Genomic DNA, 13,803 nt, shown 5'->3' on the forward strand with positions numbered 1-13,803 from the left:
AATTCTTCATAGGAAAGAATCGATGATATTGTATATTCATAGGTTAATTACTACCTTAAACTCAACAAGAGGAATTTAGCTCTCCATAGACATGAAGAACACACAAGAATTAATAGACAGATTCATCTTCATCAATGGAATATCTTCGATTGGTAAAGATTTGGCCTTTAATTGTTGTTCTTGACTGCAAACTCAGAATGCTCTCCTAATTTCGCTCACAAAAGATCCATCTCTTATGAGGCCTAGGGCTTCTATTTATAATATTTTAACTTTGTAACGCAGCCACCGCGCCTCGGCACGCAATGGCGCAGTGCAAACTCAAGGAAGAGAGTTTGGCGCGTCTCGCCCCTTTATTGGCGCGGCTCGCCCTTTAATTCTTCTTTCTTCTTTGTGATTCTTCCTCTCTAGAGCTCTACGCCTGCGTGTTTCCTAGTCTTTGCCTCTTAGCTTCAATATCTGCACAAATAACACCCAAAGTGATGCAAGTTGTTCTAAGATTAGCATCGAACCTCGAAAGTTCGATTCTAACTATAAAATCCGTAAAATTCACAAGATCTATTCACTTTTAGCTCAAAAGGTAGTTAATTTAACATATGAAATTACCATTAATTCACTCCTAACAGTCTCCCGAGATGTGTGACATCTTATGTGAAAATTTTGTGAAAAATCTCTAATTTAATTATAATTATATTTTGTGGAAATAAAGTGTTACATTAGCTGTATAAGATCAGGTCGGTCCGTCCGACCAGGTTTTTTGTATTGTTGTCTATCCCCTGGTAGTCGACTAGTGTGTGGACACTGTCAATGTTTTGTTTCTTCGAATATTATTTTGCCTATATTCAGAGATATAATTGGAGGAAGAAACGATGGTGCAATTTCTGAGGCTTCGGAGTCGTTGGCTCAGGAAATGACTCAGAATAAGCTGAAAAATCATAATGTTGGAGAGAATGATGAGTTTTGTGCATTGGGGGAAGTTTCAGAGAAACAACCCACCACCTTTCAAGGGCAACCATGATCCTGATAGAGCGTATACATGGATAAAAGGGATTGAGAAGAACTTCATAGTGATGGCTTGCTCAGAAGAGCAGAAGGTACAATTTCGTACTCATATGCTAGAAGAAAAGGCTAAGGACTGATGGGACAATGCACATCAGAGGATGAAAATTGTGGGTACAAAGATCACCTGGGTTGTGATCAGAAATGAATTTCTAGAGAAGTACTTTCTAGAGGATGTGCATGGCAAGAAGAAGATTAAATTCCTTGTGCTGAAACAAAGAAATTCGACCGTTGCTGAGTATGCTGCCAAGTATGAGGAACTGGTCAAGTTTTGTCCACATTATAACAGTGCACCAACTGAAGGGTCTAAGTGCATCAAGTTTGAGAATGGATTGTGTCCAGAGATTAAGTAAGGTATTGGATACAAGTATATACTGGTGAATAAGTGTGGGATTTTGGATGAGGATAGTAGAGCCTGTTCTGCTCACTATAAGAGTCTTAGTGAAAAGAAAGGGAGGGGACAGGTTTGAGAGAAATCATATGTGACTCCTATAGACAAGAAGAAATATAAGAATTTTGATTAGCAGAAGCCATTTGGGAGAGGAGCTCCTGCTCCTCTCAAGTTCTATAAGTGTGGTGTCATGGGATATCGTGCTAATGAATGCAAGAGTTTTGATACGAAGCACTTCAGATGTGGGAAGAAAGTTCATAAGACTATTGATTGTAAGTATAATGGGATAACTTTCTATATTTGTGGAGAGCAGGGAAACATCAATACTGATTTTCAAAAGCCAAAGAAGGTCCAATATGGAGGATAGGTCTTTGCGTTGTCTGGTTCAGAGACTACCGGTGAGGACATGTTTATTCGAGGTACATGTTTTATTAATAATATACCCTTGATTTCTATTATTGACACGGGTGTACCAAATTATTTTATTTCTGAGGATTGTTCTTTGAGGTTGAATCTTAAATTGACTTCTATAAATGGAAATATGGTTTCCGATACTCCGGCTTTAGGTCAGGTGATAACGTCTTAGGTTTGCTTGAATTTTCTGCTATATATATTCGATAGGGATTTTGGGATGGATCTAGTCTATCTACCATTGTGGAACCTTGATATTATCCTTGTTATGAACTGGTTGGAATTCAACCATGTCCATATTAACTGTTTTGACAAGATAGAGTCATTTTTAGAGTTTGTGGGATAGAAGGATCTGTTTGTGTCTGCTAAGAAAGTAAATGAATTAGTGAAAGATGGCACAATGATTTTCCTCCAATGTGTGAGGTAGATTTTGTAATAGATTTGATACTAGGTACACGTCTGACGTCAATGGCTTTGTATCGGATGTCTGCTGCAGATTTAAGTGAATTAAGAAAACAACTAGAGGATTTGATTGAGAAGAAGTTTATTCGACCTAGTGTCTCGTCGTGGGGTGCACCAGTGTTGTTGGTGAAGAAGAAATATGGTAGTATACGTTTGTGTTTGACTATCGAAAACTGAATAAGGTTGATATCACGAACAAGTATCCAATTCTAAGAATTGATAATTTAATGGATGAGTTGATGGGTGCATATGTCTTTCGCAAGATTGACTTGAGGTTTGGATATCATCAGATTCGTGTGAAGGCTGAAGATATTCAGAAGACGTCTTTTAGAATGAGGTATAGTTACTACCAGTATTTTGTGATGCCGTTTTGTGTGACCAATGTGCCAGGTGTGTTTATGGAATATATGAATAGGACTTTTCATCAGTATTTGGATAAGTTTTTGGTGGTTTTCATTTACGAAATTTTAATTTATTTGAGGACTGATGAAGAGCATGATGAGCATTTGAGAATCATGTTGGAGTTGTTAAAAGGGAAGTAATTATAGGTTAAGCTATCTAAGTGTGAATTTTGGTTAAGAGAAGTGAGTTTTCTTGGCCATGTAATCTCTAGTGGTTGTGTTGTTTTTGATCCGTCGAAAGTTGAGGTCGTGGTGCAGTGGGAAACTTCAAAGTCTGTGATGGACATTAGAAGTTTTCTAGGTTTATCTGGTTACTACCGTAAGTTTATTTAGGGTTTTTCTAAGATATCTTTGTTGTTAAATCAGCTAACCAAGAATGGTCAAGCTTTTTTTGGGATGTGAAATATGAAGAGAGTTTCCAAGAGCTTAAGAAGAGGTTGACGTTGGCTCCAATGTTGATTTTGCCAAGTCTGACATAATCATTTGAAGTATATTACAATGCTTTTAATATGAGTATGGGTGGTGTGTTGATGCATAATGGACAAGTTGTGGCTTATGCATCGAGATAACTTAAGGTTCATGAGAAAGATTATCCTACGCATGACTTAGAGTTGGCTCCCATTGTGTTCAAGATTAGATTTGGAGACATTTTCTGTTTGGCTCTAGATTTTAAGTGTTCAGTGATCATAAGAGTCTCACATTAGTAAAAGTTTTAAAAACCAATAGTTTTTAAATTGTAGAGAAACTATTAAACCATGGGCCTCCATATTAAAAACAAGGGATTACTTATTCCACCCTAAGTGGTGGAAAAACATATGAAAATCCGAAAATGCCCCTTCAAATTCTGAAAGTGAATTTTTAGACACATCCTTTTCACACCAAAACACATTCTAAAGTGAGTTTCACTCCATATTTTTCAAAAGTTTAGTTTGGAAATATACTTCTGGATTCACTCTATATGCACCTCATACATTCCTAACTAAGAAACACTTATTTTGACATATATAGTTTTTGTATTAGGAGCACTACAAATGATAATATTGCTCCTAATACAAATTCTATATACTATTGCATATGTCAGACCTGACCCCCCATAAGTGTAGGTCGGAACATATGACTAGTCGAATATGCATGAGGGCTGATGGAGGTTCCAAGCCTGGAAAGGGTACATATGAATCATTAGTAACAACTTAGCACAAGTAATATGAAATGATGTACAAACCCTAAAAGATGAAAATATATTACTGTCAATAGTGTGTAGCTACCTGTCATATGTTTGTCATATGTTTGATCTTCCACATACAACCTTTATCTAACTTGGAGTACAAATATACAAAACAAGCGACCCCCTAGTTATACTTATGGATCCACTCAAAGTTATCAAAGTATCTTAGGTAAACCACATCCACATCAGTGGCACTCTTGTCAACAAAATTAGATGTGTTAAACATGTACAATAATATGCTCTCAATGTGTATGCTATATGCTGCATAACCTGCTCATTATCACCAGCGGTCTGCTTTATCGCATAAAGCTGCTATGCATACATCCTCTCAAAGAATCGAAACCTAGCATGACACCCTAGAGTGGATTTTAACTCCAACAGGGCATACCCTGGGTCAGCTCCCAGATAGTCCACCATCATTTCCATAGCTTCATCTTTGATAATCATGTAATGGTCTAACAATCTCCCTCTGGTCAGAAGTGCAACAGACATGAGACATTGTCTAATGTGATGTACATCTCACCACGCGGAAGATGAAAATATGACCTCTCCAAATGTCATCTCTCTACAAATGCGGACAACATACCATTGATAATCGTAACATAATCAATCCTTCATGAGTCTAGTGGCCCAGATAACTGCATCACATCCTGAAACCACTACTCACTAGGCTAAGGAAGATCTGCAATCTTCCAGCCATAGTTAATTCATTTTAAAGCATCACAACCCTGCAGAAAAATAAATCATCATCAGAAACTTAGAATATTATAACAAATGTGTTTCAAAGAATTTCAAAGAATGAATACAATCAAAATTTTCCTCTCTATCCTACACATGCATGGAAGCATGGTCCAAATATAAAGATCGTAGTGATCATTCGAACGAGCCTCCTCCAAACCCTTGGGGTGTCTATGGTGCTGCCTCAGGTTCCTCGGGTGCATTGGGTAATCCATAAAGCAGTCTGGGGCGTTACAAATAGTATCTGAGCCAAACCTCTCCCACTACGATGAGGTTCGGGGACGAATCAAGCGGAAGATAGTGGGAATGTAACACCCGAGGCTGAAGAGGGAGAGGAGTGGTCGCCAAACTCACATCGAAAATGAGAGGGATCCTGAGGTTGTACAAGGAAGGGACTACATAGTTAAAGGAAGGATTATAAGGATTAATTGGTACTACATATACCAAAAAAATGCATCATCTTTTTGATAGCCTAACAAATAATAAATCCATAGATAAACGTGATTGATTTAGAGTAATATTTGGATAGGTTACCTTCTGGAAAGTTTCTTGGAAAGTTTGTGAGTGAGGACAAAGCATACTAAAAAGACTCTTGTTGGTTTATAGGGTCAGATAGAAATCTTGAAAGTAGCCAGGGGTATTACATTGGGTTCCAGTGGGGATTCTAGGGCATCAAAAGGTGACACCTGCCTCCTACGGGAAGACGAAGGAGGAGATGCATGAGCCCCAGAAGTTAAGGCCTCCGCATCAGCCAAACTAGAACTGACTGATGTTCCCACGATGATCGAGCTTTTTCCCTTTGAATCAATGCATGTTACCCAACTCTGTCATGCCTCAATCTATCTTAACTATCAAGCATAAGGCCTATAATTAAACCGCACATGCATTATACATATGAAACACAATGAAATGAACTCAAACAATGCAAAAATAAAAAAAAAAATATGAAAATGCATCTCTGGATTTAGGAAATCAAAACGTTGAAAAAATTCAAGAGATTTATTTCCATAATGTTCTACAACTCTGAGATTGTTTAACCCCAATTTTTGACCCTGAGATCCCACATAATTGTTCGCGTAGTGTGATCATTATCATCGTTACCATCATTGTCCATATATCATTTGCTAACCCAAATATACAAAAACAGTTTTGTGTTTTGCGTGTTGCTTGTTGCTAGTTTCCCAAGGTAGGTGACTGATTAGGAGACTCAGGAAAATTAGGTTTTTGAGGCCCCCAAAGAAGCTGAAGCATTCTCATATTCTCAAATGGTTATCCTCATCAATATTCAAGCCCAAGTGTGGCTAATTTCAAGATCAACCACTCTCAATTTCATCTGACACACAAATTAGGGTTTTTGACCTAATTCCTCTAGAGGGTTGACTTTTAATCAAGATATAGCTCCATGGCTCAAAACATGATTCAAGAATATCCAATGCCTTATTATGATCAACTCATGTCATTCATTTGAAGAGGAGAGCTTGATTCAATTGAAAATCACAAGAATGTCATTCTTCTGGAAAAAGTCAATTGTCCAAGACTACCTTTGACTTTTAGGAAATTTGGTCAATTATGGACTTTTGAAGATAAAAATAAATAACATATGATTATTAAAGTCATTTGATTAAGAAATATCAATCAAGAATAAAAAGTCAACAAAAGTCAAAGTTGGAAAATTTCTAAGTGTTTTTCAAGTCTTTTAGCCATAACTTCGTATGCAAGTAACTTCAAAATTCAAGAAGGAACTCAAAAATCTTCCGACATGAAAATTGTAGATCTTGATACGTACAACAACTTTACCACATATAATTTTTTCCCAAAAAATGAATCATTTGAGAGTTATGGGATCATGAAGCTAACAGGATCACTACAACACAACACTTCCAGACCTCCACTAATCTAGGTTTTGATCTCCAGTTTCAGAGGTATAAAACTCAACTTTGAACTCTGATTTAAGCACCAATTGTTGCATTTCTTGATACCAGTTTGTTAGTTTTGTTGTGCTGAATGAAAGCCCTTAGGTATTAGAGATTGATTGTTCATGTTAGCCATTTAATTTGAAATTGAAATTCTAGGGTTCTTCATGTTTTTTGAGAAATTCAAAAGTTACAGTTAATATAAGTGAATGAGTGATACATGGTTGAGTTCGTGATTAAATTCTGAACATGTTTTCCTTTTACACTTTTGAAAATGGTTAATGTTTGATGTTGATGAATTTCCAGAAAACCATAGTGTCGCGAGGTTTAAGATGAAGTTTCATTTTTGAATTCATGGACTTGTTTTATTTCAAGTTTAATGCAATTTGTTTCATAACTGACTAAATTGTTTGGTTCAGTTTGCAAGCACGCGTTCTAAGGCTTTACTATACAAGGGTGTGGGTTCGATCCACCCCCTTTGCAACTTTGTGAATTATTTTCATTTTTAAGCACTTAGAACTTGTCTTCATATATTATTTGTTGGAGGCGCCTTATGATCAAGTACAAGCACTTGGCTTAGTGGCTAAGGTTTTAGCTTGAAAAGGTGACGGCGTGGGTTCAAACCCCATTGGCAGCAATACCTTCTTTTTTACTATTAATTTCCTTTATTTCTTTTGCAAGTTTAATTAATTGTTTAAGATAGCAAATCAACTTATTTTTAAGTGATTTTTTGCATGCTTCTCATTTAACCTATCTATTTTATGAATATGTTTTAAAAATCCAAAAATATTTATTATTTGATCATTTTAAAATTAAATAAAAAACAAGTCTTTGATATGTTTAAAAACCTTTTTAAAATCATTTCTTTTGACTTTTTTCACCAAGTAAATTGTTAATATATTTGTGTGAATTAATTAGGGCTAGGTTAAAATCATCTTAATGATACTATGTTCCCTTAAACCAACTTTCCTTTAGGGTTTGGTCTTTTAATCAATCTTAAATCAATTAGGTTTAGGTGTGTTTCAAAACCCTAATTTCAAAACCCTAATTTGAAACTCTTTTGATCTTTATCTTCACCATGTTGATATAACTTATTGCTTTGATCTCTTTATCTATACTTGTACATATTCTTGTTGATTTTTATCCTTGTACATATGTACTTTCTCTTGTCCATGAGATACTTATTCATCCATCATCCATCATATTCATTCATACATGAATGGATTCAAAGGTATAAACTTTCTCTTGTCCTTAACCCATTTACATTTGAGTCTTATACATTGGTATCTTTGTTATACTCACTTGTTTACTCTTATGATACACATGTTATCACACACATCGCTTGAGATATTCATGATGAACTGCTTAAGTTTTTGCTAAATATCCAAAGGAATGGGAATGGTATTGACTAAAATTGTCAAGGTACTCAAATCTCTCTTCCAAAATCTTTAATCTTTGTGCTTAGTTTTGTTAAAGCTTTGCACTCCACTTGTTTTGAAAATGGTTTTCTATTGTTAAAGCTCAACCCTTTTTAATCAACCCTTGGTTTTGTATTGTTAAAGCTCAGCCAACTTTTTTTATCAAAACCCTAGCCTTGTATTGTTAAAGCTTGGCTCCTTTTATTAAAACTTGATAAGTATTGTTAAAGCTTGGCATTTTAAAAATCCGCTGAGTATTGTTAAAGCTCATTACCCAAAAAGATTTTGCCACTTGGCTCTTTTATTTTCCTTTTAAGAGGAATTACAAAAGCTCTGACTTCCCAATTTCCCTTAAGGGGTAATAGCCTAATATGTAATATCTTACCGAGCTCACTTTTAAAACTTTCTTTTCTCATCGTCCCTCTCTATTTAAACAAAAACACACAAAAAACAGTTTTTATGGCAATAACAATAAAAAGGTTCCTACAGAGTACTGTGGATGTGAGGGATGCTTAAAACCTCTCCGTTGCATAACAAACCCCCTGTACCCCAAAATCTTTGATAATTTTATTAGTTTTGATTTTAAAAACTTCTGTGGGTTTTATTTCGCTCTTTTTCCCATTTCCTTTGGAAACAATAAATCGCGGTGGCGAATCGGTTTAGATATAAGCTAACTCAATCAATGGCTTTAGTTTCACAAATTTCCCCGCTATAGAGATGAACAAAAATGGCCAAAATATTGTCCAATCCAACATCTAAATAATACATTAATCATTCAAACTACCTATTAAGCACATTGTTAATTTAAATAACATATCTAAACTACGTTTTACACCATCTAATGCTCTCTCTCTCTCTCTCTCTCTCTCTATATATATATATATATATATATATATATATATATATATATATATATATATATATATATATATATATATATATATATATATATATATATATATATATATATATATATATATATATATATATATTAACTATAGAAAATTCAAAAACTTATCAAATATGAGTTTGATGTTGAGCTCTTTGATTGATTGGATGTAGAAATGACAATTGGCATGATTTAGATAGGTTACTATAGTTCTCGTTCCCATGCAATTTAAAAAAAAAAATCTTTGTACTAGATCCCATGCTCGACATTTGTACCCGTACCCATACCCATACTCATTTACCCTCATTTTTAATAAAATATTATCAATCAATTATAGTTTATCCTGTCATTTTAAATTTTTTAACAATATTAAAAAAATTAAAGATATTACTGTTAGTTAAGAAATAAACAAACTCTTATATTAAAATGCATACAAGTTTAGTAGTGATGTATTTAATAAAATTAATAAACATACATGTGTGTATAATAATAATAATAATAATAATAATAATAATAATAATAATAATAATAATAATAATAATAATAATAATAATATATAATGCGAGTATGAAGCGAAGTGGGTGCTAAGATACTCGTACTCACACCCATACCTTCTTATTTTAGTGAGTAATTGTCTGTGCCCACATCCGTATCTATTTTACCGGTTTTTACTCTACCTGTTATGGGTAATTTTACAGATACCCATTGGGCCTGAGTCAAATTGCCCACCCTAATTGGACATTGACGGTAGAAACTTTGAAGTGTGTTGAAAATGAGTTTAAGAGTGTTAGTTAAGAGAATTAGAGAATCAAGAGTTTTGGAGAGTTTGAGATTTTAGAGTATTTTGAGAAGTGAGGAAGGAGAAAAGACACTAACGTGTATTTGATTAAAAATGAGTCCGGAGATAGATCTCTATAATTTATACATAAATGCATTTTCATATTATCTTTTTGGCATAGCCTTAAAACTTGACTAAAAACGAATGTGAATGTGGTGCGTCCAAAGATATATTTTCCAATTATAAAAATAGTTTTGATTTTTCAAGTAGGGGAGCAATGTTTAGGATGGAAAAAACAATTCTCATAAAAACAAAATTTTTACTTTGAATTGGGCCTATCTAATTGAGATTATGCAATAATTAAATAATTAATTTTTGGAAAAATCTAATAAAATTTTTTGATCATCAATACATAACAATTTTAGTCTTACATTGGTAAAAAAATTTTTTTTTTTTAAATGAGTTTATAAATTATTGAGAAACTTTTAAACCATGGGCCTCCCTATTATAAAACAAATCCAGTCCATTATGTTCTCACTTCGAATTGGGGCTATCCAATTGAGTTTATGCAAGGACTCAATAATTAATCTTTAAAATAATGCAAACACTTTTGATCATCAAAATTTAAAAATTAAAATGTTCAATTTTAAAAATTAAATTATTTTCACATTTCAATTGGATCTATCCAACTTTCAAGAACATTTTGAAAGAGACAACAATAACCTCTTCTAACTTTACTAAAACTCAGTTCAAATATAGTTCTAAACATACAAATTCATTGTGATTCTCAAATTTGAGGGATTACTATCTAATTGGATTTATGCTATTTCAATACAATGCAAGTGTGTAAACCAATTAAACTTTTAAAGAAATGTGTAATAAAAATACAAAAAATATAGAATGCATATAAAGTTCAAGTTTCTTTCTTCTTTAGTTGGATACATTAGTTCTGACATGATAAAACAAATGGGAGCAAAGTAAACATTTTGATATAATACTACTCAATGAAATGATCAAATTAGGTATTATTCTATAACATTATTTTAAAACATGACATAAACAACCAAATCAAGACATCAGAATAATAGATGAAAAATTAGCATTTGAGAATATCATTATCTGATTTTCTTCACAAACAACATATTCTTCCTAACAAGTTTTGTCAGAAAGACAAACCCCCAAATGAAACATTACAAACAAAGATCAAATAAAAAAAAACACATAATTTTCATCTAAATACACCTCCACATTAGACTAAATAAACCCTCCAAATTTTATTTTGAGATTGTTTTCATCTTTCAACCTCTATCAAACTCGGACACAGACACGTCTTCAATCTGAAGTACAACATGTCTTCAATTTGAAGTGTTAGTGCGTTATGCTTCAAGTACTTCCCATCATCACGGCACAATTCCTAATGAAATGATTGAGCTGAACACTCCCACATTCAATTTGCTTCCACTTCAACATCTCACCATCAGGATCAGGACAACAAGTATAAATCGCCAACACGCGTTCTTTATTCGAGACCGAAGGCGCGCCAATAACAAGCAACTCATCTCCTAGCGACTTAAAAGCGACGCCCCAACCACCTTGTTCATCGGCTCTCACCGGAACAACACCTAATTTCTTCCACTTATTGATCCCTTTGACATAAACTTTCAACTCATTAGAAGAAGCATCAAGTGTGTAAAGCTCATTATTAACAACAGCTATAAGAGGCGGCGACTGCGAATCCGAAACCGGAATATCTTTCAACATATCAGGGATCAAGTTCCATGTATCTGTCTTTTCGTCGAAAAACTCGCCACAAGTTAGATCATTTCGATTCTCATCTTGTCCACCAATAACATAGAATCTCTTGTCCATGAAACAACCAGAACAGAATTTTCTCTTCTTATTCATCTTTGGCAAAGGCTTCCAAATTTTGGTTTTGGAATCATATTTCTCAGCAGTATCCAATATTTCGCTATAACTGCTCGTTAAACCTCCTGCAACGAAAGCGAAATTGCCAGAACTAGCAGAAGCAAAAAGACACCTTGGATTAATCATGAATGGACCTTTAAACCATTCATTAGTTTCTGAATCATATCTCCAAATAACAGCACCGTCGATTTCTTTGCCCGAAACCAATAACTGCGACCCTGCGCAAAAGGATTCTTTATCACCAAACTCAAAGCTGTAATCTGATTGAATCCTTGGTAACTTCCTGCTTGAGGTAAAAGGCCAATCCATACCCCACCAATTGCTTTCGCCGCTAGCTAACATAAAAACAGAAGGTTCTTTGAGTCCTAACTCTTTCCTTATTTTATATATCTCACCACTTCTCATAAGACTCAAGAATCTCTTGTTTAGAAAATATAGTTTCCAGTGCTGTGATCTCGGAAATCTTGCCAAGATCGATGTCTCTAGCTCGTCGCTGAGACTAAGATTATAATCTGCATCCTGAGGTAAAGGTTCTTCTTCTGTCGAGGAACCGTTGCCATCGGAGGGTGGTGGTAACACTTCCATAATTCTCCTCTTTTGTAACAAAGAATTATGGTAACTAATGCAAAAGTCACTACCAAAATTCGGAACTGGTAATGCTTTTTTATTAGTCATAATAGACCATTCACAAGAAAATTCTTTTTTTTTTCTTGTTTCCTTTTCTGTTTCTTAATTCTCCAAATCCAAAATCCTCTTTAACAACTTTTTATCAATTGCCTGTGACATCAGAAGGAAAATTCAAACAAAATCAGCATCAACATCAACAAAGTTTCTTCTTTGATATAAGATGGAACAAACAAAACACAGATGCATAAACAAAAACCTAAAAACTCCTTCTTAGGTTAATAAGTTACAACTAAGGCGAGGCAGAGACATCAGATCTCTGCCTCGCATCAGATAGGCTATGAGTAGAATATATGTAAGCAGTGTTAGCCCTCCAAAGGGCGAGACTGTTTAGGGGATTTGAATATACTAATAAGTTATAATAATTATTATTTCAAAACAATTTTTTTTTTCTTTGCATGAAGAAAACTCTATGAAATGAATCAATGACCAAACTCAAATAAATTTACTCACATGAAGAATAACATATATGCAAGAAACTTATATAATCATTGATATATAATCTATAAGAAATGATTCATTCTCACCAGATGAAGAAACTCCAAGCATAGAAACCAAAAGCCATCACATCCTGAGATAGGTTAATCAGAATTCACAGGAACAAAACATAATAGAATTTGATTTAGATGAAAAAACAAAGATTTTTTTTGTTGTGTGTGGAAATATGTATTCAAAAGCACAAAGAAAAAGGCTGCAATGAAGAATAGAGAAGAGAAACGCCCATAAGGCAAAGCTATATATATATATAAAATAATAAAAAGAAAGAAAAAAAAAAAGAAAAAGCAGTTGCAAAGGAAGAAGCCAAGTCAAAGATGGTAGTAAATAGAGTAAAAAACGTTACAAAATATGTAATGAAAACATAGAGAAAAAAAGACGTTGGTGTTGAACAAATAATTAAGGTTGTTGTTGATTGTTCAAAGTTTTTCAAAAATAATTAAAACATGTGAAGTTGCAGAAGAGTAGAGAGTGAGTGAGTGAAGAGAGATCTAACATTGAAGACAGCCACAATTTGCTGGAAAACATATGAATAAATTAGTATATGCTAAGTTTTGTGTACAATTTTATTATTAAAATTATTAAGCGCACTATTAGCATAGTAGTATTATTTTAATAGTGAGGGGGGAGAGACAAGTGTGGTTTGATAGAGTGAGTGAGGTGGTGATGATGCTACAGCAGTCCAATATGAAAGAAAAAAGAATGTTAAATAAATAGCATAAGGAAGGAGAAAGTGACACACATTACATTCGTTAGGTTCTTCTCTCTCTCCATGGATTCTCTTAAGTTTTACATCATGTGTTTCTCTTTTAAATATATTCCTAAGACACAAAATTCAATATCAACAGTGTAGGTAGAAATAAAATTCAATATAATGTCCTTATATTTGAATTGTATTTTAAACTGGAATTTGATAAATATCTAAATAAAGCACTTATTTTTTTTAAAACATGTTTTTCCTCATGAAAAATTTTAAATACAATAAAATAGATTTCAAATGAAATAATACTAATAAT

At 33.7% G+C, this 13,803-nt stretch overlaps 1 protein-coding gene across 1 annotated transcript; it reads right to left on the reverse strand.

The window, feature by feature from the left end:
* Nucleotides 1–10,767: 10,767 nt before the first annotated feature.
* Nucleotides 10,768–13,427, reverse strand: LOC131638014 (F-box/kelch-repeat protein At3g27150-like). The gene is made up of 2 exons (XM_058908575.1): nt 12,820–13,427; nt 10,768–12,385 (listed from the first exon to the last, which is right to left on the reverse strand). The coding sequence occupies exon 2, from the start codon at nt 12,281–12,283 to the stop codon at nt 11,066–11,068; it is 1,218 nt and encodes a 405-aa protein (XP_058764558.1). The 5' UTR covers nt 12,284–12,385; nt 12,820–13,427; the 3' UTR covers nt 10,768–11,065.
* Nucleotides 13,428–13,803: the final 376 nt, after the last annotated feature.

The sequence above is a fragment of the Vicia villosa genome, unplaced genomic scaffold, assembly GCF_029867415.1.
Source record: "Vicia villosa cultivar HV-30 ecotype Madison, WI unplaced genomic scaffold, Vvil1.0 ctg.002147F_1_1, whole genome shotgun sequence".
NCBI classification, from domain to species: Eukaryota; Viridiplantae; Streptophyta; class Magnoliopsida; order Fabales; family Fabaceae; genus Vicia; species Vicia villosa.